The sequence below is a fragment of the Panthera onca genome, chromosome B4 (genome assembly GCF_046562875.1).
Source record: "Panthera onca isolate mPanOnc1 chromosome B4, mPanOnc1 haplotype 2, whole genome shotgun sequence".
NCBI lineage: Eukaryota > Metazoa > Chordata > Mammalia > Carnivora > Felidae > Panthera > Panthera onca.
Genome location: NC_138345.1, coordinates 135,277,160 through 135,303,777, shown reverse-complemented (window position 1 = coordinate 135,303,777; position 26,618 = coordinate 135,277,160). Strand labels below are relative to the sequence as shown.

General features: G+C 57.6%; 1 protein-coding gene across 5 annotated transcripts in view; it reads left to right on the top strand.

The window, feature by feature from the left end:
- PACSIN2 (protein kinase C and casein kinase substrate in neurons 2) overlaps positions 1-26,618 on the top strand; it is a 134,598-nt gene that overhangs the window by 104,984 nt on the left and 2,996 nt on the right. For 3 of the 5 annotated variants that reach the window (XM_060656153.3, XM_060656155.3, XM_060656157.3), the window contains 8 exons: positions 8,675-8,831; positions 10,847-11,082; positions 12,539-12,694; positions 17,005-17,180; positions 18,726-18,846; positions 21,566-21,687; positions 23,989-24,111; positions 24,520-24,716. In XM_060656153.3, coding sequence (XP_060512136.1) covers positions 8,675-8,831; positions 10,847-11,082; positions 12,539-12,694; positions 17,005-17,180; positions 18,726-18,846; positions 21,566-21,687; positions 23,989-24,111; positions 24,520-24,716 — 1,288 coding nt within the window. Of the gene's footprint in view, positions 1-887; positions 984-8,674; positions 8,832-10,846; positions 11,083-12,538; positions 12,695-17,004; positions 17,181-18,725; positions 18,847-21,565; positions 21,688-23,988; positions 24,112-24,519; positions 24,717-26,618 lie in introns of those variants that run through there. The other 2 variants (XM_078449376.2, XM_060656152.3) reach the window with 2 other exon arrangements.

Sequence of the window (26,618 nt, the reverse complement as noted above, 5' to 3'; positions counted from 1 at the left end):
CAGAATGTCCCGGAGCCTCTCCGTGTACTTTATCACCTTTGGAGAAAACATTTGACTCTGATTCCATGGACTTGCCGGGAGGGAGGGACAACACCAAGGGCTTTTCCTTCTGTCCGGTCAGCTCCGCACGGCTGGTTCGCCCTTGAACCTGCCTTTCCAGGATGTGCAAGGAGCAGTTGTGGTGCCTGGGCCTTCAGTGTCCCAGGTTAAAGGGCATAATAAGCCTTCTGGGCGTGAAATCGAGGTCATCTTCGGCAAGCGGTCTCAGTAGTTTACAGATTTGGGGTTCCTGATGAGCCTCAGTGGCACACAGTGGAATCAGGAACGGGGCCCGTACGTTACTTCTCTGTCTTGAACTCTGTCTGTGGCCTTCCCTGGGACCCATAAGGCTGGTTGGAGACACACACGTCACTTGACATTGACTCGTTAAGTCTTGGCTTTACTCTCTCTCTTCTCAGCCCGAGGAAGGTTCTGGAAGGCGGGCTCTTCCTTTTTCTGGCTGCACGATCGTGGGTGACTCTGCCTCTTTAGACCCCAGTTTCCTTTTCTATAAAATGGAAACACTAATGGTATCCACTGCTGAGGATTGTCACAGGAGGGGACACATGCAGAGCTGTTTTACACTGCCTGGCACAGCATTGACATGCTCTTTTATGATGCTGCTGCTGCTGCTGAGAAGCACTCATTGTGATGCCCGTGGCCAGCGGCTTGCAGTCCAGCTGGGGCAGGGAGGCGGCGAACACGCACGATCGTGACCCGTGTGGGTCGAGCTGTGGCTGCAGGCCATGGGGACAGTGTTTGGAAGGGCTCTCGTGGCCCCCACGTGGACCAGCAAGCAGGAGCCTGTGGTGGGGAATTGGCCCCACCTGTCTGCGAGTGCAGGCGCTACAGGTGCTCCCCCTTGGTGGTCCTGCAGGGACAGCTGGTCTCAGGGAAGCCTCCCCGGGGAAGACAAGCTGCGCCTCATCAGACCGCTGGGACTGGTAGGTGGGATGCGACCCAACACCCGCATCCTTCACCATCTCTCTCCCTGCCTTTGACGCTAGTCCCTTCCCTTCTCTAGTGTCGTGGCTTGTGTTAGCCCGGGTTCTCCTAAACTTGATAGCCTTGCTTTGTGTGCGGCTGTTTTTAATTCACACCGAGGCCGTCATGCTGCCCACCGTTGCCGTTCTGTTTCCTTCTGTTCGTGAGGTCCGTGCAGGTCGCAAGGTCTGTACCCGAGTCCTGCACTTTTCCCGCCGCTTGCCTCCGCCTTGGTGTGCCACAGCTCCCCCCGCCCCCCATTCACCCACGCATTCCCCAGGGTGAAGACTCCTGTGTGCCCACAGCCCAAGAGAACATTTCTGTGGGGATGACTCAGGAACAAAATTGCCAGGTCCTCACAGGGCATGTGTCTGCTTAATGACTTAATTACTGCCTGGTTGTTCTCAGGCCTGCCTCAGGCTACCTTCCCCCAGTGTATACAGTAAGGGTCCCGTATGCCGTATGCCCCCCTGCCCCACGCTTGTCAGTTCCCACTCTCTGGGGTTTGCCAGTCTGTCAGGTGAAGAGCCTTCAGATCGTGGGCATTTCCCCAATCACACGAGTGTGAGCGCCTCGCTGCCGTCAGCCCCTTGGACTTTGCTTCTCTCTGAAGTTGCCTGTTCATACCTTTTGCCTGACTTCCCTCGGGGCCTTTTTCATGTTGGTATATAGGACTTACTGGGATATTCCAGTTTAGCGTGTTGTCAATTTAGACGTAGCAGATTGGGAAACAGTGTTTGCGGTCTGTTAACTTTGTCCGTGGTGTTGGCTTCTGAACAGAAATCCTTAATTTTTGATGCAAAAAAGATGTATTCATAGACATACACACGCATGCGTGTAAGCGCACAGCTTTGACTTTTGAAATTTTAAGGATCTTGCCCAGCCCAAAGTCACCTGTATTTTCTTGTAGTCACTTTCTGGTCCTATCTTACATTCTTGCTGAGTGCCAGCTGTGTGGCAGACCCCGTGGAAGGCAGTGGGGGAAGAGTGGTGCATGAGGAGGTCCACACCCTCTTAGGGCACAGCGTGAGACGCACGGTATTTGGGGGTTGGCGTCCTGTGCGCTGCAGGTCTGGCCTGCACAGCTCGGGACGGCAGGAAGTAAAGCTGTCTGGGGGCATGGACACAGGAACTGGCTGGGGAGGGCAGGGTGTTTTGGGGCACAGGCTGCCACTCCCTCACTCTGTTGTGCATCGAGTCGGCAGCGAGGCAGCCACAACCTCACTGGGGCTCCTGGGGGGCCCCAAGTCCATTGGGAGCGTTGGTAGTGTTGAGATGAGCCACGGGCAGGAGGAAGCCAAGGCAGCTCAGGGTAGGAGAGTGTGGGCTTTGGGGCGGCCCTGCCTGGCTCCGTTCTCACTTGGGCCATTGGTTTCACTCTGGGACTTAGGCTGTAACAGGTAATCTGTCTGTGATGGGTCTGGTGGTCAGCAGCCAAAGAGGAGGGTACAAAGAATAAAATGGAAGGTGTACTTGAGATGACCAGTGCGTGGTACCTTGTAGGTTCCTCTGACCCAGTGGCCTGTGGTTAGCATAGGTGATGGTAGCTGAGCCTGTACTGGGGCCCGGCCCTGGCACTGGGAGGCCAACAGGTGGGGGGGCTCCGAGGAGCTGCGGGTTTGCCTTCGCTCGCCCCGTCACCCGCCTGGGAGCCTGGCGGTCTCACTGGGCTGCTTCCAAATCCTCCAGCTTTCCTGTTGCCTTTGGCCACCGTGCTCCACAGAAGGGGATTGGTCCGGATAAGTTGGCTCTAAAGTCAGAGAAGCAGGCGTTGTGCAGCGTCCTTGTGAAAGGCAGTTCCGGACTGTTTCCACCCAGAGGATAAACGAGGAGCTGGTGCGACCTGTCTAAACAGTCCCTCCCGGCGCCCCTGTAATTATAAACCTGCTGGGGTTTGGACAGAGCCCACTGTCTCTGTTCTGATTCCCGATTACCCAGATGTTTCTGCACAGGGATCACTGCACCTCCAGCCCCAGACTCGCCTTAGCTGACTATAAACCCAAAGGTGTGTCTGACGCTGGATTCTCAGCCCCTGGGGTGGAGGGAAACCCGAGGAACGACTGGAGTCAGACTTACAGAAAGGGAGAGGTGGGCTGACTGCTAGGGGCTCCCTCCAGGCCTCAGGGTAGGGGGTTGTGGGTGGAGAGAGGATGGAGTGATTCTGATTCCCCAGAGGACAGCGAGCTTGGTGGAGGGGAGGAGTGTGGCCCCCTAGGAGGAGTGGGGGCAGGAGAGTGGCTTCTGGAGGACTCTAGAAAGGTGGTGGTTCTGCTCTTTCCCAGCCCAACCTGCATGAATTACAGTCCCCCCCTGCCCCCGGCCAGGTGCCTGGCCACTGGGATCCTGCCCCCACCTGCCACCTGGAGGACAGAGCGGTCCCTTGTCCTGCCTTTCCGTTCTCTGTCCCCACTGCTGAGGCCCCAGCCTGAGGAGGTTACGCTCGCATCCTCCTCTGGAAGCTTCGCACTCCTGAAACCGCCCCCCCTCCCCCTCGAGCCCCCCGCCCAGCCCCTGAGCGTGGCACCTTCCAGGATGAACGCCTGACCCTCGAGATTTCTCACCATCTGATTCCCCCACCCCCAGCTGCACCCAACCCCCCATCGAAATGGCCAGTCGTTCCCTTGCGTTCTGTGTTCCATGTTCCATGCCTCATGGCCAGCACCCCTGGGTCTCCTTGCTGGCGGAGCTTGTCGCCCATACCGTTCTCTCTCTCCAGATGTGTCCCTCTCCTCCTCTCCTTGCCTTTAACCTGGCCAGCGTCCTACTGGTCCTTGAAAATTTGGTTTGGATGTTGCCTCCAGTAGACCTTCCCCACCTCTCGCCCCTCCCCTTGGCTGGGCAGGCTGGGCAGCCCCTGAGGAAGGGGGGGTGTCCCAGCCCTGCACCCAGGGACATGTGTGGTGAGTGTCTGCCTTTAGTATTTTGGTATCTGAGGGGGTGAGCCTGAATTTAGAGGAACTTAGGAACATAGGTGGCCTCAGACCCTACTGGGCTTTCTGTGAATAAATCAACAGATAATAAGGTTTGGAAGAAATCTTGTTTAGTTTTTAAATTTCTACATAAAGTTATCTGCCATTTGGCTATCTCAAACCAGTGTTTTGTTTTGTTTTTTATTTTTTTAACATTTATTTATTTTTGAGACAGAGACAAAGCATGAACGGGGGAGGGTCAGAGAGAGGGAGACACAGAATCTGAAACAGGCTCCAGGCTCTGAGCTGTCAGCACAGAGCCCGACGTGGGGCTTGAACTCACAGACCGCGAGATCATGACCTGAGCCGAAGTGGGCCGCTTAACTGACTGAGCCACACAGGCACCCCATAAACCAGTGTTTTGAAAAGCAAGAGAGAGGGGCACCTGGGTGGTTCAGTTGGTTAAGCGACCGACTTCAGCTCAAGTCACGATCTCACGGTTCGCGAGTTCGAGCCCCATATTGGGCTCTGTGCTGACAGCTCGGAGCCGAGAGCCTGCTTCAGATTCTGTGTCTCCCTCTCTCTGCCCCTCCCCTGCTTGTGCTCTGTCTCTGTCTCTCAAAAATGAATAAAAACATTAAAAAAAAACTATAAAAAAAAGAAGAAAGCAAGAGAGAAACTTTTAAACTACAAAACTGGTAAAGCAAAAATAGCTAACCGTGTATGTCCTCACTTTATCATACGATCGCTGTGTCACATATTTGCAAATTAACTTTTCTTGCACTTCAAAAACCAGTCAGCATTATACCTCAATTTTTTTAATGTATTGAAACAAAGAGAGCACACTCTATCAAAGAAGACTTATGGGCGGCAGACAGAAGCGAGAAAAGGCTGTCAGCATCATTAGACGTTAGGAAAGCGCAAATTAAAATCACAGTGAGACAACTGCCACGTACAAACAAAATGGTAAAATATTCCAAAAATGAACCCGACGCGGCGCCAAGTGCCAGGGAGAGCACAGAGCAGTCGCAACCCTCATACCCTGCAGCTGGGAGGCGAAATGTGCAGCCACTTGGGTCACGGTTTGGCGATTTCTTACAAAGTTGGATGTGTGCTTATCGTATAACATTCCCACTCTTAAGTGTTTGACCCGCCCAGGAATCTTTATAGCTTCTTTATTTGTAATTGCCCCAAACTGAAAACAACCCCAGTGTCCTTCAACAGGACGAAAGGGCAAGCAAGTACATGGCAGTGTCTCCACACGATAGAACAGCTCTTGGTAGTAAAAAGGAATAAATTACTGACCTAGACAATAACATGGAACCGGCTCAAAGGCCAGGCCACATGCCGGGTGGTTCCATTTATCCCGGACGTCTTGGTAAAGGGTGTTGGGGAGGAAGAATTTCCTGTGCCCTTCAAGGTCCTTCTGGCTGGACTAAGAATCAAATTGACATGAGGCAGATTAACAGAAGAAGAAAAAATTTAGTTTGTACACTTGGGGAATCCACACAGACGTGGCATATTCCGAAGACAGGCAAAGCGAGGTATGTCTGTCATCCTGAACTAAGGAGAAGGGGTAGGGGTCTGGGGCTTCAGAGGGAAGGAATGTAATTCACAGGTAAATGAAAAAGAGTCAATGTTTGGTGGACAGATGTTTGCCGAGCCGCCAGGAAACAATGGGACAGAGAGAACTTTGATCAGACAGGCCTTCCTGGGCCCTTCTCTGTCCACCACGCCTAGCTCACAGAATAACGTTATCTGTGGCATACGATAGCTTTCTTCCTGGAGCAGGTCCTCAATCCAGATCCTTTTTAGGCAGTGGGGGGTCGGGGGTGGGGGAGGTAAAGAGCTTTTCCTGAATCTGTTGGGGTTTGATTGCTTTTTAACTCAAAATAATCTTCATGCCACAGTGGCCTGGCTTGGGGCGGCCTGACCTTTGCCCCCACAAGGGACGCCAGTCAGATCAGTGGCTGCCGGGGCTCTGTGGGGCAGAGGCTGACTGCAGGAGGGCACGGGGGACAAGGCAGGGAGATGGAAGTTTCTGTACCTTGATACGGTATACACGGCTTACATGCATCTGAACTCGTCTAACTGTATCCCTGTGAAGGGTGAATTTTATTGTACGTAGATTATATTTCAGTCCAGAGAAACAGCTGTCAGCACCCTGACCGCCAGGACCTTGCTCAGGGGAGCGGGAAGGCCACATCGCTCTGTCACTGGGCAGTCTGTGCAGATGTTGATAGTACTTCCTGGTGAACGTCCCTGGGTGTGGACTAAAGGGATAGGCGTCTCGAGCCCATATGCAGCCTTTTAATGGAGGAAAGCCCAGTAGGGCAGACGTTCCTAGAGCATCTCAGTGCCTGTTGTCATGACCACTCCCTTCTCCCCTTGGCCTCAGCAGTGGTCACAGCGGCCAACATTTAAACCCAAAACACATGATTCTGGAAACGTCCTGCCTGCATTCCTTGCTGCAGCTGGGAATGCGATGTCAGATTTCAAGAGTTGTCCTTAAGTATGAACAGCGGCTGAGGTACTGCTCAGGACCTGGCTTGGACCAGCGTGTGCCTTCTTAACAGATACCCTCTTCTGTTCCCTAAAATTTTTTTACGAGGCTTTTGAAAAGCAGAGAGGTGGGTAGGTTCCTGGAGAGCCAACACGCTGTGATCTTGATTACCAGTTTGGATATTGTTGGTGACAGGTGAAAGCCAGCTCCGCATCACGGTCTCACGTCGCCTGTCGAGCCTGAATCGAGCTGCGATGATCTTAGCCCTTGTGGCCGCCAGCTCAGCGACACAGAGTTGTGTTTTGTTGGCTATTTATTTATTTTTCCATCCTGCTGTAGATTTCAAAATGACAGCAGGGCCCTATTTTAAAGGGAAGTGAGCACTCGGTGTCACTTCCAGCTGGTTGTGAAACGCTTGCTTTTTGCCTCGCTAATGACAGGGCCTGCTGAGGATACAGTCGAAAGCTGCCCGTCTTGGTCAGGAGCAACCGCCTGGCCGCGCGCTCCCGGAGCTGTGCGTGCACTTCGGCGCCTGGTGGAGAAGGCTGCCCGGGCCGCCTGGCCTCCGGGGCTCCTTGCTGGTCCCCTTGGGAGCGGGGTCCTCTCTGGCCTCAGCGACAGCCCTTCCTGAGGGGCCAGAGCTCCTCCCCTGTTGCCCATGCCCTTCCGGGGGCCCCCGTGTCCTGTCCCTCTTCAAGGACTTCACCACTGCCCCCCTCCCCTCGGTTAGTTCAGCTCAGGGCAGGAGAAACTCTAGCGTGAACTCTTCGTAAACCGGAGTTCGACAGGCTGTGCCGTTGTCGGTCTCCGCAGCCTGCCCGGGAGAGCGAGGACTGTCCCCTTTTGTGTAGGAGTGGGACCTAGTCCTCTGTTCTGCAGGAGCTTCCAGACTGAGTCTAAACAGGGGTGAAATAGGAGAGGGATCAGCCTGCAGAGAGACCTTCAGAAATGGTAAGGTTGGTCAAAGTTGGTGAAGATTTTGGAAGCGAGTGGGAAGGAAGGGTTGGAACGGCATGATCGTTTCTCTGCCACATTTCCTCCAGCGCCCCAGTGTCCGCGCTGCCCTTCTAGGTGGTCTGGTGAACGCTTTGATCCTCACTCCAGCGCAGCCACTAATGTTTTCTTAATTCTTCTTTTATATTCCATAATTTATTTTAAAAATTTTTAATGTTTATTTTTGAGAGAGAGAGAGTAGGGGAGGGGCAGAGAGACAGAGACAGAGACAGAGACAGAATCCGAAGCAGGCTCCAGGCCCTAGGCCCTGAGCTGTCAGCACAGAGACAGACGCGGGGCTCGAACTCACGAACTGCGAGATCATGACCTGAGCCAAAGTCAGATGCTTCACTGACTGAGCCATCCAGGCGCCCCTATATTTGATAATTTAAACGAGCTAGTCTCTCTTTTCATATGTGAGAGGATGTAGTCCAAACTCACCTTAACACTGGTCAAAGCAGAGAGGAGCCTGAGCTTTGCCATGGAGACGGTCCTACCCGGAGCCGTTTGAGATGCTGCCTTCAGCTGCTGCCCCCGATCTTAGTGACCTAGGTCATCCCCTAAGCCCTGGTTTTCTCATCTTCCTACTTGCCATGGCAGGGCGGTATTTGCAGGTGCAAAACACCTGCTGTGTTGCCTGGCACATAGTAGGTGCTCAGAAAGTGGGAGAGTGTTGAGTGCTCTAATCGGGAAGTGATAATCATCCAGCACGGGATGATGTTAAAGTGGGAGGTGCCTGAAACCTGTTTATACCAGTGATTTTCCAAAGGTCTTTAGCCAGTTCTGTAATATTAATTATAGAATCATTTAAATCCGAGCCACTAAATTATTATTATTATTATTATTATTATTATTATTATTATTATTATTATCTCTCTAGTCAGACATCACTTGCTCCAGGAGCTGTCCCTCACCCCTTGGTCTACATGAGATGCCCTTCTGGGCACCTTCAGCTCGCCATTCCCTCCACCACAGCCCTGCCTGTGCCGGTCTGTCCCCCTCCCTGGCCCGTGGTGTCAGAGCGTGGACGCTGGCCACGTGGTTTTTGAGCTCTGAATTTTTTTTTTTTAATGTTCCTGCCAGTAATAAAAATGGGGAGCTTGTCATCTAACCACGCAGGGTGCCTTTTGAGTGGAAGAGTGGATGAGCCCGGCTGGCACGGAGGCTGCGCGTGCAGCCACGGGGGTCAGGCCTGCCCCAGTCCCAGGAGGGGGCCCCGGCCTCACCGTGTGGTTCTGTCTCCTAGGTCGGGAACTACAAGCGGACGGTGAAGCGGATCGACGATGGCCACCGCCTGTGCAGCGACCTCATGAACTGCCTGCACGAACGGGCGCGCATCGAGAAGGCGTACGCTCAGCAGCTCACCGAGTGGGCGCGGCGCTGGAGGCAGCTCGTGGAGAAGGGTAGGGAGGCCGCCGCCCCGGGGGGCAGCGGGGCGCCGTCACCCAGCAGCACGGGCGGGGTGAGCTCTCTTCCCCTTTCTTTGCGGCACGGGGCTCCTCTCTGCAGACGGCACCCGAGCCCCCCTCTGCGGAGCCCCGGTCATCCGCAGGACTTGCTACGCTTGCCAGCCTAACCCGGGACGGCGCCTTCGGGACCCAGACTCGAGTCAGCGCTCTCATGGCAGAGAGCTGGCTGCTTTGCACGGCGGGTCCGACACAGAGGGTTGTTTATTCGTAAGCTCGGCTGTGTAGCAGATCAGGAAAGACTAGATGGTGACATCGCCAGGCTTTCTAATTTGGAATTTTAGCAGGAATAACTAGAGGTGTCGTATGGTGCGTGTTCTGCCCCCGCTCCCTCCCTAGCAAAACGCTCGGAAGATTCTGGAGTTTGGTAACCGACTGCTGCCGTAGATATGGATTGTGCTCAGGACGCACCTCCTGGCAGTAGAGGGGGGCTTGATGGCTTCCAGGGTTTCCTGCGACAGAAGCCGGTTGGTGGGGCTTTCTCAGGGTGTGCCGTGGGGCAGGCCCTTTCCCGTGGCAGCCCACCTCAGAGGATGGGGAAGTCAGGCCGCTGGCCTCGGGGTCCGGCGGGGGGGGGAGGGGGGGCGGGGCCCCAGGCAGCTTCGGTCCGGTCTAGACCAGCTGCCCGTGTCTCCCCTGCTGCTGAAACTGGTCGTTGGTCAGGTGGGGGTGGTTAGCACAGTGCCTTGGTACAAGCAGGTGCCAGGGAGTGAGGTGGTCACGCACGGGTGACGAGGAGCCGTAACTTGTTACTTTATTTCCACCTCTTGGGGTCCAGCTGCCAGCACCGTCCCTTGTGTTGATTCAAAACTTGAGGCTCACGGAGCACCGTTGCCCCCCTCACCGCGTGGATCCCACCACCGCGTGGCAGACCGAGGCAGGACAGGGAGCAGCTTGTTCTGTAGACACAGGGAGTCGAGGTTCAGAAGGGTTCACACCCCCCACGGCTATCCACCCCTCCGGTGCCTCTCTGTGTCAGTGCGCAGCTCAAACAGCAGTTGTCCCCCTCAGATTCCGTCACAGCTTCTTCCTCCCTCACCTGAGGCCAGCACCCCACACCCTCAACAGAGTGACAGGCCGATTACGAGCTTCCTTCCTGAGCGCAGCGTGCGAGGGGACCACTGCCTAGAGATTTCCATCTGGCCAGAGCAGCTTCCTGCCTCCAACTCTCCTTCCTCTCCCCAAGACAGGGCTTCCATTCTGCTGAGGAGACAGTCCTCTGTTTGACGAGCAGCTCTCAAGTTCCTGCTCTGAGCCAGGCTCCTCCTGGGAGTGAATGAGGGAGGTGCTGGAGAGCCCCCCGCGGGGAAGGGAGAGGCCTCAAGAAGGGGGAGAGGTCAGCTCACTTCAGAGGCACCTCCTTCTCCAGCCAGCCATAAGCATATTAAAACTTTCAAGATGCTAGGGCGCCTGGGTGGCTCAGTTGGTTAAGTGTCTGACTCCTGATTTCAGCTCAGGTCACGATCTCCTGGTTCATGAATTCGAGCCCCATGTCAGCCTCTATGCTGACAGTGCTGAGCCTGCTTGGGATGTTGTCTCTCTTTCTCTTTGCCTCTCCCCCCCCCCCCCAACCCTAATAAATGAATAAACATTTAAAAAATATTAATTAGGAAAAAGAAAAACTTCCAAGATGCAGAAATTCGAGTTTTTAAAGAGCTTAGTGACTCTAAAAAAAGGAAACGTGGGTAATCCCCTGATTTCCCTAACAAAAGAATGGCTGAGTACATCCAGCTTCGCTTCCTTATTCTTTCTTCATCCCAGGCTGAAAAAGGAACAGCCACTGAGAGAAAAAGATCTGAAAGAACCCAAAGGAAACCTCTTGGCCCAGCAGCCAGGCTGCTGGGCCTAGAATCCAGTCCTCACAGCAGAGACAGGTTAACAGAGCAAATCCCCAGGGCAGGGCCCCTCCGGGAGCCGCGGGCGAGTAACCAGCAGCTTCTCTCCTGTGCCAGGGCCCCAGTACGGGACGGTGGAGAAGGCCTGGACGGCGGTCATGGCCGAGGCGGAGAGAGTGAGCGAGCTGCACCTGGAGGTGAAGGCCTCACTGATGAACGAGGACTTCGAGAAGATCAAGAACTGGCAGAAGGAAGCCTTTCACAAGCAGATGATGGGAGGCTTCAAGGAGACCAAAGAGGCAGAGGACGGCTTTCGGAAGGCGCAGAAGCCCTGGGCCAAGAAGCTAAAAGAGGTGCATGCCTCCTGCAGGCAGCTCCCTGCCCGGCCCGGCGCCCCTGCTTCCTGGCTGCTCCCCCTCTGACTGCTTTGGGCAGCGGTAGAGATGGGCCACCCCTCGGAGGCCCGTGGTGGCTAAGATTTACTCCAGTTCAAGACCCCGCAGTCCCTTTGGGCTGGTAGAAAGGATTAATTTGAAATGTTTCTTTTGTATGTGTTTTTCTCTGAAATTTGCAAATGATACTGATACTGGTTTTTCCAGACGAAGCAACCGAAGCCACTGAGCCTTGCCCAGCCTTGGCTCGCGGGAGGCTCTCAGACACGCACCCCTGCCCTCACCACCCGCAGCTCGCCAGCCCCATTCCTTGGGTGGCCGTGCTGCTTCCTTCCTTGCCCGTCCCCCAGCTTTTCTCAGGAGCCATACTGCCTTCCTCCTCCCCAGAACCGCCCAGAACAGACCTCTGTCTTGGGGTTGTAACGACAGGCTCTCCTTTTCTCTGTTGTCTCGGCCTTCGCCACTCTCCTTTCTTCTTGTCCGCGGCCTCATTTGTAATGATTATCCCCCTCATGAGGCCACGGTTACAAAACTCTTTCCTCTCTAGAATGAACTCTGTGACTTTGGCTTAAGCAGGGAAACATCTGTGAAGTAAAGATACACGCATCCAGGGGCGCCTAGGTGGCTCAGTCGGTTGAGCGCCCAACTTCGGCTCAGGTCATGATCTCGCAGTTCGTGAGTTCGAGCCCCACGTCGGGCTCTGTGCTGACAGCTCGGAGCCTGGAGCCCGCTTCGGATTCTGTGTCTCCCTCTCTCTGCCCATTCCCTAGTTGCACTCTATCTCTCTCTCAAAAATAAACATTAAAAAAAATTTTAAAAATATGAAAACTTTAAAAAAACTTAAAAAAAAACTATACAGACATCTGCACATGTATGCGTGCGTGTATATATGTGAGAGAGCCGTGGAACACGTGTCCTGTGACTCTGCCTCCCAACACCAGCCCCTCACGTTAGCCCTGGAACTTTGTATTCGCTGTTCCAGCTGCCTGGCATGCTCTTCCCGCAGACAGCCTCACCTCCTTCCCATTCCTGCTCCGTGGCGTCTCTCTCGGCCGGCTCTCCCCAGCCTCCGTATGCAGCTCGGCACGGCGTCGCCTCCCCGCTCTTCTCTCCTCCTTGGCACTCATTACCCTCTGACTCTGTTCTTCAGCCGTCTCTTGTAGTCGCCTCTCTGGCTGGACGGAGAGCTCCGTGACAGCCCGGGGCCTTGGGTGCCGCACCCCTGGTGCCCAGGAGGGCGCCCAGCCCCAGGCAGGCACCGCGCCAGCGTCTGCTGGATGCCCTGTCGCGATCATGCGGCGCGCAGAGCTCTGCACCTGCTCCTCCCTCTCGTCTGGGTGGCGCGAGCAGAGTCTGGAGCCTCTAGTCGGGACTCTGTGCTCCCGACGTGGCGCTCAGGAGCTCCCTCTCCCCGCAGGTGGAGGCAGCAAAGAAGGCCTACCACGCGGCGTGCAAAGAGGAGAAGTTGGCCACGTCACGAGAAACCAACAGCAAAGCAGACCCATCCCTCAACCCCGAGCAGCTTAAGAAGTTGCAAGACAAAGTAGAAAAATGCAAGCAAGATGTTCTTAAGGTAAACCGGGCACAGCTTTTCCACGCTGAACGCGCGTGCCTCAGCTGGCCACCCGTCTGGCCCACGGCCTTTGTCGCCGCTGGAGCGGATGCGGGGGGAGGTGCCACGGCAGCGGAACCTAGTGCTGCCCTCGAGAGAGTTCCGCAGTGAGCCCCTTCCCGCGGCCCCCCCGTGCCCTGCTCAGGACCAGGGCGGAAGCGAGTGCTGGACAGGCAGGGGAATGGGCCATTCCTCCGCTTGGGGAAGGGCGGCGGGGCTGCTGCCTGCCAGGCGGGAACAGCTTGTGCGGGACGTGGAGGCGTGAACGTCAGCGGCAGGGAGCTGACGTCTGAGCTGGCACAGGGGGTTATGATGTCCAAATTGCCAGTGGTCTTGCAAGGCAGGTGGTGAGCTTCTGACGCTGCTAATAGGGAGCCACTGAAAGAAGGTTCCAGAACCCGGGGAGGGCACAGGTGTGGAGGAGGACCACAGCTTACAGGGATTGCTCTGGTGGTGAGGGGCGGGAGTCCCATGGCAGGACAGGAGTGCCTGGAAGGCCCAGGGCACTGTGGCCATAGGCGGGGTCAAGGGAGCAGGGCCCAGCGGTGAAGGCCCCGGAGAGGTGCAGGCGCACAGGCAGCGTGGCATCCCGGGTGCCCTCTGTGCAGTGCCGTGGATCAGAGAGCGGATGGGAGGGCGGTGTGACCGTGAGGGCGCCCGCGGAGGCCGGAGTGATCCTGCCCGGAAGGCCCGGGGCACGCAGTGCCAATGCTGGACAGGTTCACGTCGTTTGAAAGTTCCCGGGAAGTGAGAGCTGACGTGAGCGAGGCCCCGGGCCACCGCCTCTGCTGTGCGGTGAGGGTGCAGGGGGCCGGGGCCGTCAGGGGCTGCTCTGCGGCAGGGCTGAGCGAGGAGACGCCAGCCTGCGTCTGGGGAGAGAGACGCAGAGAAGTGGAGAGGCCCTGCGGCCGGGACAGGACGTGAGGCCGGGGGGAAGCAGGAGCCCTGAGCTGCTCCGTGGACACCCTCCACCGTGTCCGGCTTGGGTGAGCACCACTGAGCCCGGGGACTTAGGTGGTGGCATCTCTGTGTGTGACTGAGGAAACTGCGTTGGGAGAGGCTCAGTCTTGTGCCAGCTGGTGATGTGAGCGGGGGACGGCCCGTACCCTCTCTCTCCGCTCCTCGCTGCTCTGTCGTCAGCGTAGCGAGGGGGCGGGGTCGTGCAGAATGTCGTCTGTGGAAGAGCCCATCCCTCAGAGCGAGCACCGGAGCCTCTTGGGGAGCAAGCCCCCACTCCCCGCTCCTGGTTCTGGGCCTGGGGCACGGTCAGGAATGTGGGGTTTTAGAGCAGCTGCTGCCTCCGCTGTGGGATCGGGTCAGGAGCCTGGGGCTACGCGCTGAATAGGGAGGGCACCTGGGCTCCGGGAACGTGAGGCCGGCGGGGTGCTGAGGGCCGCTTCTGCCAGGTGCCCAGGACGGCGCCCAGAGGAGAGATGCGCCGTCTCTGTGCCGGGGTGTGGGTGTGAGGGAGATGTAGACACATACCTTTCCTGTTTTATTTCCAGCCGCTCCGAACAGAGTTCACTAAATCGATGCTTCGGCAGAACAGACCCAGGGTCCAAGGTCGGATGTAAGGCGCCTGTCAGGATGACTGGGCCGCATTGTAGAGATTTCCCTCCTGGCTCTGCGGTCTGGTCGGTGACCTTGAAGCACGATGGTCCTCGTAGGCCGAGAGCCAGCCCAGAGAGGAGGGCACCCCCACCCCCACCTCCCCTTCCTGAAGCGGTTTCCAAAAACCAACACTGACTGGCTGCACACATCCTTCTGTATTTCTTACCGGTCAGGCAGTGACTGCACCTCGCAGTATCCATCAGAAAGAACTCCTCACGTTCAGTGCTAAAGGCCACCGTCCACAGGAGAGCGAAGGCTGCTTCTCGTTTTGCTCCACGGATGTTTACTGGGAACTTTCTAAGTGCTCTGTGCTGGGGATTCCCCAGGGGTGGTGATCGCGCTCTCTGTCTGGCCTTTGCTGGGGCAGGACTGTTTGTGAACACGGGCCACGTGCCCGGGGAGCGTCTTGTCGCCACCGGGTGCCCCGGGGTGCCCAGGGAGGCTGCTGTGTTGAAGTATCCCAGAGAAGTGGTTGCTCTGTGTCGCCCTGGTGGTACCGCTGGGCGCCGGCTGTTTAAACTAGAGCTGCAGGTCTTCGGGCCTCCGAGCTAGTGATCCCACACAGGGCCTCACACATGCAGGCGGCCGATGAGGAGGAGGAGGAATAATCAGGGCAGTTGGTGGCTCTCTGTTCCTGCTGGGAATGCCCAGACTGGAAGGAATGACCTTTCTCTGGGGTTACAGAGGACCCAAGCCCAGCCAGGAGGCTCAGAAGCAGGACAAGGAACGGTAGATACGGGAGGGGGCAGGGGGTTGTTCCAGGGAGTGGACGGGGCCTGTTGGGGAAGTCTTTGAGAAGAGAGATCCCTGGGGCATAAAGGGGAGTTTTCCAGGGCCTGAGTCACAGAAGCGTGCCTGGGAGGGAAGCAGTATAGACAGTGAGTAGACTTGGGGTCTCGAGCGGGGGCAGAGAAGCTGCCCCCGAGGTTGCGGGGGACCCACAGCCGGGGTCCCAAGGCATGGCCTTGATCCTCAAGGCGAGGCGGCCTGTAACGGCTCAGGGAGGCTCAGCCCTTTCTTGGAAGCCCACACTGTCATCAGGACCAGAAAAGCCAAGTTCCTGCGTGGCCAGCCCACCCGTCCGTGGTCTCCATAGTGGAAAGGTTTACAGTAAATATGGCCCCAGCTGGAAAGGCTTATCGGAAATATCGCCCCAGCTCTGCTGTCCCTCCATTTGCCCCAGGATACTACCGTGGTCCTATCATACTTCCTTTCTGGTAAAATCCCTTCTCAGGACGGTCTCTGAAGGAACAGCTGTGTAGGGGAGTGTAGTGGGCCGGAGGACAAGGGGCCCAGAACTTTTTTGGATTCCTGCTTTGTGCAACTTGGTGCCCATCTTGTGTTCCCTCATTTAAATACCAGAATGTCGAAGTAGAAGTGCAGGCCCTGGGGTTTTGGTTCTGGACCCGCCACAACGAAGGGAGTGTCACAGTAAAGCAAGTCAAATGACTTTCTTGGTTTCTCAGTGCATATGAAAGATACGTCTGTGCTATAGTGTAATTTACAAAGTGTGCAATGGCATTACGTCTAAAAACGACGTATATACCTTAATTAAATATTTTATTGCTGAAAAGTTCTAACCATCAACTGAGGTTTCACGGAGTCATCATTAGTCACAGATCACCATGACGAAAGTCATAATAATGGTAATGATAGCGAAAAAGTTTGAAGTATTATGAGAGTCACCCAAATGTGATGAGAGACCTGAAGTGAGCGAATGCTACTGGGGAAGTGGCACCGATAGACTTGGTCCACGCAGGGTGGCCACAAACCTTCAGTTTGTGAAAAAATGCAATACCCGTGGAACACGATAAGACAAGGGTTGCCTGTACCTCATGTTCTGCGAAGGAAAGTGGGGCTGTCAGAAAATGGGGTGCCAGGACCCGCCCCCAGGTCTGTCTGGCACTCAACCCCGTGATCTTGCCTCTGACATAACTTCTGAGTCACCGCTGTCGTGGGCAAGGTCCGAGGCACGTGGGTGACCTGGCAGCCCTTCCCCGGGGAGAGAGGACACGGGTAGATGACGTGGATGGGAGTCAGCGTGGCAGCGGTTGGTGCTCGAGACCACGCACCCTGGGCTCCAGAGTGAACACCCCTTCCCCAGCATCTACCTGTCTGGGCCGGTTCTAGCTGAGAGGCCCAGTAGATGCCAAGAGTGTGGTTTGCAGTTCAGAAGTGGGGCAGCTTGGACTTGAACTTGAATTTGAAAGTGGAGTCTGTGACACTCCGGAGCTTGTGCTCTTTGTGCTTTGGAATCTGTAGAGGCCTGGGCGATGAGCCTGGGGGGCCTGGCCACGTGGGGGTGGGAAGGGCGTCTTGCCCAGTGTTTGCCCCGCCCAGCTCGGGTGGGTGTCCCCTTTGGGAGCGGGGGTGGAGCGGGAGTCCCGTGGGCTGGGACCTGAGGGGCGTCGAGGAAGTCGATCCTTGGACTCTGGGTCCCAGCTCCTCACCCTGCTTACTCCCTATGAAGCCCCTCAAAGCGTCTGCCCGAATATTGTCACCCGACGAGTCTAGATGCCGATGACGCCAGAAGTGGCGGAAAGGGACAAAGGCGGGTGAGGAGCAGGGTGGCGCAGAGCCCGGCTGGCTTTCTCTGTGCCAGAGGGAGCCGGGGTGAGCGGAGACGAACCTCCGTCCCGCGGTGCCGGCTTTTCTTGTAGACCAAAGAGAAGTACGAGAAGTCGCTGAAGGAGCTGGACCAGGGCACCCCCCAGTACATGGAGAACATGGAGCAGGTGTTCGAGCAGTGCCAGCAGTTTGAGGAAAAGCGCCTGCGCTTCTTCCGGGAAGTCCTGCTGGAAGTTCAGAAGCACCTAGACCTGTCGAACGTGGCCAGGTGAGTTCCCGTTCAGAGAGGGAGCACGTCACTGTGTGGTCCGTGGAGAGTGGCTTTTGCGTACAGCTCAGTAACTGCTCTCCAGACCGGGGCTGGGGGTGGCCGTGTCTGTCCCGAGACCTCCTCCCCGCTGAGTTCTCCTGTCCGGGGAGGGTCTTGTGCCACGGGGTCGGCCTGTGTGGTGTACTCCCCTCCCCTCCCCCTGCCCGTGGCAGCTGATGGCCCACGGCTGGCCTGAGCCGGGGGGCCTCGGGCCACGCGCCGCCAGCTCCGCGGACGCGCTCTGGGCCCGGGTAGGAAGGGAGGGCCGCGGCTTGGACCGACCACAGCGGCGTATCTGAAATCAAGCCAGGAGCATTTCCCCGCGCTTCCCGGGCCGGGGTGCCCCACCCTCAGGACCACCTCGCCTCGAAGCCCTTCGCGAGGCCCTTCCATCCAGAGCAGCTGGCTGCCTGCTCGCTCAGCCCTTGACTTCTCAGTGGCCCTTGGACGGCACGGGCCCTCAGAGACTCCGCTCTGAACCGTGACGTGGACGCCGCGGTGTTTCTTCCACACTCGCCTCGTCCTTGGTCCCGTGATGCCTCCTTTGGGACAGAGGTCCGGGCTAACTGTGGACGTGGACTTCAGCCATCCATATAGCAGAGCCGTTCAGAAAGGACTCACAAGTTAAGGCTCGTCGTTCGCAGGAAATTACATTCTCTTTGTCTCCTGTGTGACACGATAGAAACAGTCCTCGCGGAGCTACTGTCCCGGCATTCATTGTTCCTTAGGAGAGTCCGTACAGCGGGAGGCACTGTTTCCCATCTCACTGGCGAGAAAACGGAGGCCGGCTGTGGAGCGTGACTTGCCAGGAGCTGCACCGCTGGCTGGGGAGGGGGGGCGGGGGCTCGCCTCCCTGGGGAGTAGATGGCGAGTGGCCCCCTGGGGCTGTCGTGACAGAATACCAAAAACCCGTGGCTTAGGACAGCAGAAACTTACTCTCTCACGGTTGGGAGGTGGGACGTCTGAAGGGAAGGTGTCGCGGGGCCGTGCTCCCTCTGAGGCTCTAGGGCAGAGGGTGCTCCCAGCGGGCAGTGAGTCTGCCGCCAAGCCCCGGCCCTTTTGGTTTAAAAGCCAGTTTGTGGGAAGGGTCCCCCGGGTGGCTCGGTTGAGCATCTGACTTCGGCTCAGGTCACGATCCCACGGTTCGTGAGTTCGAGCCCCGCGTGGGGCTCCGTGCTGTCAGTGCAGAGCCCACTCCGGATCCCCTGTGCCCCCCTCTCTCTCTGCCCCTCCCCGCCAAAAAATAAAAAATAACAACGACAAAAAGCCAATTTGTGGGAAGCCAAAGCTGTGGCTCGCGCACCGTGATCGTTGTCTGTCTCCTGTGCACGCGGAGGCCAGGGGACCATCCCGCCGACCCAGGCAGCACCTCCCGGTCCGTACTATGAAGCTGATTCTAGTGTGGCTGGAGACCACGTGCCTGCTGGGCCCCGGCTCTTGGCTGGGATGAACGGTAGCCTTCCCTGCCTTTCAAGACGGTCCTGTCTCCTCTTTCTGATTTAGCTACAAGAACATTTACCGCGACCTGGAACAGAGCATCAAAGCCGCTGACGCAGTGGAGGACCTGAGGTGGTTCAGAGCCAACCACGGGCCAGGCATGTCCATGAACTGGCCACAGTTTGAGGTAAGAGGAGGCTGTGCCCGTGACCCCGCTGGTCCGGCAGGGGCCTGGGCCCGTGAGGTTGAGACATGTGCTGACTTTCTCATTCAACTCTGTGCTGGCCTTTGCCCTGTTTGTGGGGCAGCCTTTAAGCATGGCTGTTCTAGAAACCAGCTTCATGTTCAGAGTCCCCAGGGCACTACTGAAGGGCCTTCTGAATCTCAGTAAAGACCCTTCTCATTAGGAATTCGGACGGTCACTTGGTGACCACTGGCATTCTCTTCTTGGTGGTGAGTGCCAGGACCCACAGGTCACGCGGGGGCCCCAGTTCCCCGCCCCACCCTGCCAGACGGCTGAGAAGGGGGCAGCCGCCGTGCAGCTGGGCTTGGCAGGCCTCCGGTCCAGGACAGGGTGGAGAGTGGGCTCTTCTTCCCCCTCACACGAGGCACTTTGCCTTGTTTCAGACGGGAAATTCAACCAATTTTGGTTCAGGGTTAACTTTCCTCTTTTCCTGATTTCCTGGGTCCGAGCCTTCCAGTATCTTTACATGTAAAACGGGAGGCCCTGAGGCCCTCGGGTCTCTTCCAGACACAGGACTCGGTCGCCAGGCCCCATCGGGCCCCACATGAGTCCTTCCACCCTCCTTCTCTGAGGGAAGGGATTCTCCGCGCCTTGTGATGAAGCAGGGGCCGGGAAAGGCTTTGCGGGCCCGCGGGTGCTGCCTTCTGGGAAGGACGCCTTGTGCGAGGGCCGAGGGGCCTCCCCTGCCTCCAGAGCTGCCAGGGTACAGGCTACACGCACGTCTGGCCTCACCACTTACCAGCTGTGGGACGCTGAGCGAGTGATTTGTTCCCACGTATCAAATGGGGAGGACCACGGGCGCCCATCTTCTCGGGCAGCTGGGGGTCGTGACCTGGTCCGTGCTGGCCGTTGTGTCAGACCTCATACGTGTGCCTCCATCTTCTGGAGCTTCTGAAGAAAGCTGGGCGGGCCCCCTGACTGTCTGCAGGAGCTCTCCCAGCAGGACGCCGAGAGCAGACTGGGCCCCTCCCTCCGAGGCACCTGCACAAAGCAGAGCCCCAGGGCCCTCCAGGGTGGAAGCGGACCTACAGGAGAAAGCACATAGCCTCCCTGCCCTCCCCCCCCCCCCCCCAGTGGCGGTGGATGGGGAGTTGACCCGTGTCCCGTGGACAGAGCCGGGATTTCCCCCTGCAGGGGGCGTGTGCTGCTCTCGGGAGCTGGCTCAGGAGGTCACCCCCCGCCAGTCCCTTAGGGAACGGAATGGTCGGGGAAGGAAGACTTGACAGGCCGTCCCACTGGGGTGGGTGTCCTGGCCGGAGCACACTGTGGCCCTTCTGTCTGTGGATCCTGCAGGCCGAGAAGCAGCACCCCCATGTGGCATATGCTTAATGGTTCTTCCAGGGTCATGACATTACAGGGTCTAATGAAATTATTTGTTTTCATTTTCCATGCCGCAGGATGAAGTAAGTTTCTGTTCTTTGGCTAATGTATTGAATTCCAAACCTTGTGCCGTGTGTGTCCAGCCCGCGTGGGCTGCGTGTGGGCTCCACAGCCTGGTGCCGGCAGAGGAGCTGAGGCAGCATTTCTGCCCGTGCTGGTCATTGTCCTCGTGAACGGCCGGCCCTCCTTCCCCAGCCGGCCTGGTGTCGATTACGTGGGCCCTGGGGAGCCCACCCAGTCGGGACGGGTCTCTCTGAGTCAGCTGATTTTGGTTGGGAAGATAATTATCAGCAAATAGGTGACCAGGATCTGGAGTCAGGCCCAAGTCTGCCACCAACTCTGTGTGGCCAAGGTCACATTTTCTGTCCGGGCCTCAGTTTCCTCGTCTGACAAGTTGGCAGGTTAGACTTGGTGTTTCTAAGATGCCTTCTAATCTGGAGGCCCTACAGGTACATGTGGGCCACGCTGTGGCCTCGATCACACCAAGGGTGAGTTCAGTGGAGGTGGTTTGGTAACGGGTGGGGTTACCTGCCTTTCTGCAAGATCGTGTTAGGGACACGTGTTAGGGACGGCCCTTCTTCCTTTCCCCGCTTCCAGCGTCCCTCAGTGCAGTTGATAAAAGCTGTTTACGTGCTGGGAAACTAGGGAACCTTTGGGGAGTCGACTCTTTGCTCGGTTAGCCCCGCAGCACGTGCTACCAGTGAGGGAGCCGCTCCCGGAGACCTGTGAGGTCGAGCTGGCTTATCTGCCCCTTTGGTGATGTGACATCCAGGCCCTGTGCGTTTGTACCCCGTGGTGCGGTCCCCACGTTGCAGGCTTGCTCAGAGTCCAGTAGCCAGCCCTCCTGTTCCCCTGGGAGCCAGAAACACTTTAGGGAATAAATAGGAAGGATCTTTGCTGAAAGAGCTAATTTGGAAGGCTCAAGGAAACTGGCGAGGCCTCTGGCGACCCCTGGTGGCTTGAGGTGGCCGGAGGCTTAGTGCCACGTGGGCAGGGGCCGGATGGGGAGGCTCCCTGGACACCTGCGTGCTGGCTGGCCAAACTCTCCTCCCGAGACCAGGCCACCACAGGCCCAAGTCCCCACCTTTAGCAGTGAGGAGGGGGAGTAGGAAGGTGCCAGGAACCTGAGGTCGGCTGGAAAACAAGGCAAAATCGAGGCAGCGAGGCTACGTGTCACTAGCCAGGCAGGGCGGGCCACTGGCTGGCTGGCCGGTGTGTTAGACTGACGTGGCCTCAAACTAATGAACTTCCCTGTCTCTCTCCCTCGGTGCCTGCTGCCCAGGAGTGGTCCGCAGACCTGAATCGAACTCTCAGCCGGAGAGAGAAGAAGAAGGCTACCGACGGCGTCACCCTGACGGGCATCAACCAGACAGGCGATCAGGCTCTGCAGAGCAAGCCCAGCAGGTGGGCACTGGGGCAGCCTCCGTCCCCTGGGATAGGTCCCCTGGGTCCTCTGCGTGGGCCGGACACTCCCCAGTGAAGCCTTGCAGGGAGCCCCACACACACGTCTTTCCAGATGCTTCCAGGGCATCCAAGCTCTGCTGGGTAGTGGTCCAAGGGCAGCCCTGGGAAGGATCCTCAGCTCACCTGGTGCCAGAGCTGTGGAAGGACCCAGAGAAGGGAGCCTTTGCCACACACATGGCTTCTGGCCCCAAGTGAGGGCGGGAGCTGATGTCAGGGGCTGGTCGTTGTGGATCTCCACTGGCACACGGGCAGGTGGAGGTCGCTGTCGTGGCTCCCTCTGGTGGGACCGGGCATCCTGGCCAGGTTGCTTCCCTGTGCCGTGTGCAGGGGCCTGATTTGGGAGTGGGGGCAGCACAGGACAGCATTGTCATGTGTCCCACCCACCCCCTTTTTTTTTTTTTGAGAGCGAGAGAGACAGAATGTGAGTGGGGAAGGGGCAGAGAGAGAGGGAGACAAATAACCTGAAGCAGACTCCAGGCTCCAAGCTGTCAGCACAGAGCCTGACGTGGGGCTTGAACCCACAGAACGCGAGCATGACCCAAGATGATGTCGGACGCTTAACCGACTGAGCCACCCAGGCCCCCACATGTCACCTCCTTGGTGAGAGCGTTGGTTATTTTATTTCCCACGTCACTGTTTGCTGAAACCTAGTTTGGATAGAAGAGGTGATGTTGAGGTCATTGGAACCTCTGGGAAAGCGTGTGCTGGACGAGGCCTGTCCCCGGGCCTCCGCGTCCCGGTGGGCAGGTGTTGCTGTCCTCTGCGGAGCTGCCCCTCCCAGAGGCCACTCCTGCCGCACAGGCTCCGCACCCAGAGGCTTCCCTGCCACAACGGTAACGATAGACCTCACGGTTGTGCCTCCCGGGAGGGTCCGTGAAGGTTCCGGAGCCCTTTCTGCATCCCCGGGCACTGAAGCTCCTACCCGGGCCTCCTGGGCAGACGTGATGGGTCACCATTCAGATGGCTGTGCCTCCGTCTGGACAGGTGAACTTGGTGAAGTGGCCAGAGCAGTACGAGCTGTCCCAGGGATCAGGCCAGCACCTGTGTGACTGGCGCAGGGGTGTGGAGGGTGAGACACCACCCCAGGGGTCGGGGAGGAGGGCGTGGGAGAGTCTAGGCAGCCGGGGCCGCCCAGCACCAGCCCCCTACAGAAAGAGAAAGGTGCCAGGGAGAGAGGAGGGCCTGCTGGCCTCAGGCATACAGCCCAGGCTTGGGTCCGGTGCCCCTCGCCAGGCCACTGAGGCAGTGGCTGGCCACCTGGGGTCACTGGTGGCATTTGTGCCCTGCCCCCCCCCCCCCCCACTCTGTCTGGGCCATCCATCCAGCGCCGTGGGTGCCGACCGCACACAGTCCCCCACTTGGCGGCAGGAGGCGGTGCTGGCCCCACAAGCCCCACCCTGCCGCTTAATTCCACAGTCGGGTGCCGGGGCTCTTAGGGGCCTGTCGCGTTTCTTGGCCATCCTGTTCTGCGCCTTGTGCCCACAGTCACTGCGTCCTGGCTGTTGGCCACCGGGCCGGGCTTGGGTCAGATTTCTCTCCAGTCTGTCCCCTCTGGGCCTGACACCCAGTAGGCGGCTGATACAGTTGTGCAGATGGATGTTCTCTCTGTGGAGCACAAAAGGGCTCCTTCTTTCTTCTTGGAAAGGGCTTGGAAAGGGCTTCAGTAGGCTTTGGTGCCAATTTTGGAAGCTCTAACCCCAGAAGTGGGGAGGAGGCCACCGGACCCTTTGTAGTCAGGAGGAGGAGAGTGCTGTGCTGTGGGGTCTGGCGAGGGCCAGGGGCCTCCCTCCTGCTCTCCGCAGCAGGGCTCTGAGCCTCCCAGGCTGTCTGCTCCCCAGGCTGAGCCCCTCAGGCTGGCCTGCCAGCTCACAGCATCGGGAACGGGGGCCAGGTTGGGGGGCTGTGGGGAGAAGCCGAAAGCCCAGACATGACTTGGGCTCCAGCGGCAGCCTGTCCCGACCCCAGGCCTCCTGTTCAGGATAGCCAGTGTCCAGAGGCAAGGAGGGGAAATGGCAGTGTCGTCCTCTCTTAGACGCCGTAAGTGTGTTTAGCCACCAGAATATCACTAAGTGTTTTTGCTAAGACCATCTTCCCACTCAAACAACATATCCTCCTATCCGGGGCGGGGGTGGCCGGTGTGTCCTTTCAGACCCTGGCCCTGTGATCCTGCAGCTGGGAGCATGCAGGCCCCGGGCGGGGTGCCGAGCTGGGGTCCCCTGAAAGCTGTCTCTCTCCCTGTAGTGACCTTAGTGTCCCGAGCAACCCCACACGGTCAGCACAGTCACTGTCCAACTACAACCCTTTCGAGGACGAGGACGACACGGGGAGCACCGTCAGTGAGAAGGAGGACGTTAAGGCCAAAAAGTTGGTGAACAAACATTTCCCTCCGGTTTCCACCTTGCTCGCTCTGTCTCTCGTCTCTCTCTGTCCAGGCTCCTGCCCCCTTGGCACTCAGAGCAATGCACGAGGCCTGCAGGAGGTGCCCGGCTGCCGGTGTAGACAGCCTCTGGCTCCTCTTTCGCTGGGCGGGGGGGCACCCGTTAATAATCCGTGCTTGCTTCTTTTCTGTACTCTGCTAACCCTCGTCGAGGCCCTCGCGCCACCACCACAGGGAGACAGGTGTGCCGAGGGGCTCCTCTCCTGCCGAAGGAGCCCCCTGCCTGGCCCCAGGGCTCTGCGGCCTCCCCTGGCAGGGGTGAGGCTCCAGGCAGGGCCTTGCGCCTCTGCCGGCCCCGTGCTCGGAGCGCCGGGTCAACCCTTCCTTTCTTGCAGCGTGAGCAGCTACGAGAAGACCCAGAGCTACCCCACTGACTGGTCAGATGACGAGTCCAACAACCCGTTCTCGTCCACGGATGCCAATGGGGACTCAAACCCATTTGATGAGGATGCCACCTCGGGGACAGAAGTGCGGGTCCGGGCCCTCTACGACTATGAAGGGCAGGAGCATGACGAGCTGAGCTTCAAGGCTGGTAGGTGGGCTCCCTGGCGGGCATCTGGGGGGGATGCTTCCGACCTGCTAGGGGCTTAGGGTTTAGGGGGTGTCTTTGTTTTTCTAAGTCTGGGAAACTCCTGCAAGTTTCGTTTGCCGGTCCTCCCCGCCACATTTCAAAAGCAGCAGGTGCTCAATGCCACACGTTAGAAGGCATGAGGTGCCCTGGTGCCTTTGCCTGAGGCGCCACCCCTTGCAGGACCGAGGACCGGGCACAGCGGGGCACTGGGCAGGACATGCTGGTCTCCAGCACCAGCCAGTTTTCCCAGCAGCCCTGGGGGTCCCCAGGGGAAGCCTTTCTCCAGAGACGCCCCCAGCTGGCAGAGGAGCCCTTAGCCAGCCTCCTGGCCCAGACCCCAGAATAGCACTTGGTGTGCCCCTGGGCCACCTGGAGTCCCGTTTTAGGGTAGTGCCTTTTGAACTTACTCCTGTGGCCACATCGTATGTGTTCTATCACCAGCACACCTTTGTTGCCAGTAGCTGAAACTTCTGTTTTACAGAACAGTCTAGATCCAGATTACGGGAGCCCTGTGCCACAGATTTTCTAGCCTTTGTCTTTTATTGTTTGTTTGTTTGTTTGTTTGTTTTTTAATGCTGGTTGCAATTTGCCAAAATGGGTTGCAACCCTCAGTTTGAAAGAGCCTATCTTAGAGCCTTTCAGAGGAGGCCCACAGACGTGGGCCCACAGAGAGCCAAGCTCCTTCCTTCTGCCTTGCTCGCTCCTCACAGACACCCCAGATCCAGCACCTACCCCTCTAGGTGGATGAGCTCAACCAGCGCAGGCTGCCGTGTGCACTGGGACGGACCCCCGTGCCCAGCTTGTGGGGCGGAGGGCCGTGTCGTGTGCTCGGCAGGCCGGCAGCTGGCCCCACACCCTCGAGCCCAGGGTTGGTCATCAGGTGCCCCTGGCCGCTTGTAGAGAGTCCTTAAGCACCATAACGCACCTTTGCCCAGTTTCTGAGATCTAGTGGTCATTAGCCCCTTACTTCATCTGTTCATTGATTCTTTTTTTTTTTTCCTTTTAAGTTTATTTATTTATTTTGAGAGAGAGCAGGCGAGAGAGAGAGAGAGAGAGGGAGAGAGAATATCCCAAGCAGACTCCCTGCTGTCAGTGCAGAGCCCATCGTGGGCCTCGAATTTACAAATAGGGAGATCATGACCTGAGCCAAAATCAAAGTCAGACGCGTAACTGACTGAGCCACCCAGGCACCCCCTCGATTTAATCATTTTTAATTCCTAATTCTTTCTGAGTCCCGCCTGTTGGATTTGCCAACAGCTTTTAAAAATTTTTTTTTTTTTTTCAACGTTTTTTATTTATTTTTGGGACAGAGAGAGACAGAGCATGAACGGGGGAGGGGCAGAGAGAGGGAGACACAGAATCAGAAACAGGCTCCAGGCTCCGAGCCATCAGCCCAGAGCCTGACCCGGGGCTGGAACTCACGGACCGCGAGATCGTGACCTGGCTGAAGTCGGACGCTTAACCGACTGCGCCACCCAGGCACCCCTGCCAACAGCTTTTAGATACAAACATCCTCGTCTGCTCCGAGTGAATTGATAAAAGCACGCTGACTGAGACCCGTGCTTTTAATCACCGATTCACGTTTCACAGCCCAAAAGCTGCCCTCTTCACCGTGTCTGTTTTCGGTGTTATTTGTAACGTGACATCTGCCCCCGGCTGCCACCGCTTCCTTCTGCCTGTAGCTTGTGCTGGCGCTCGCTGCTCCTCGGGGTCTCAGGTGCCCACGGAGCCTCTCCCTGGCGCCCTTGCCACCCCGTGCGAGTGTCACGGAGCTGGTCTCGCCGTGCACCCGCGAGCCTGGCGGCACGCAAGGCGGAATGAGGGAAAAGCCAGTTGTAGAAGCGTCGGCCCTGCCAGGAGCCC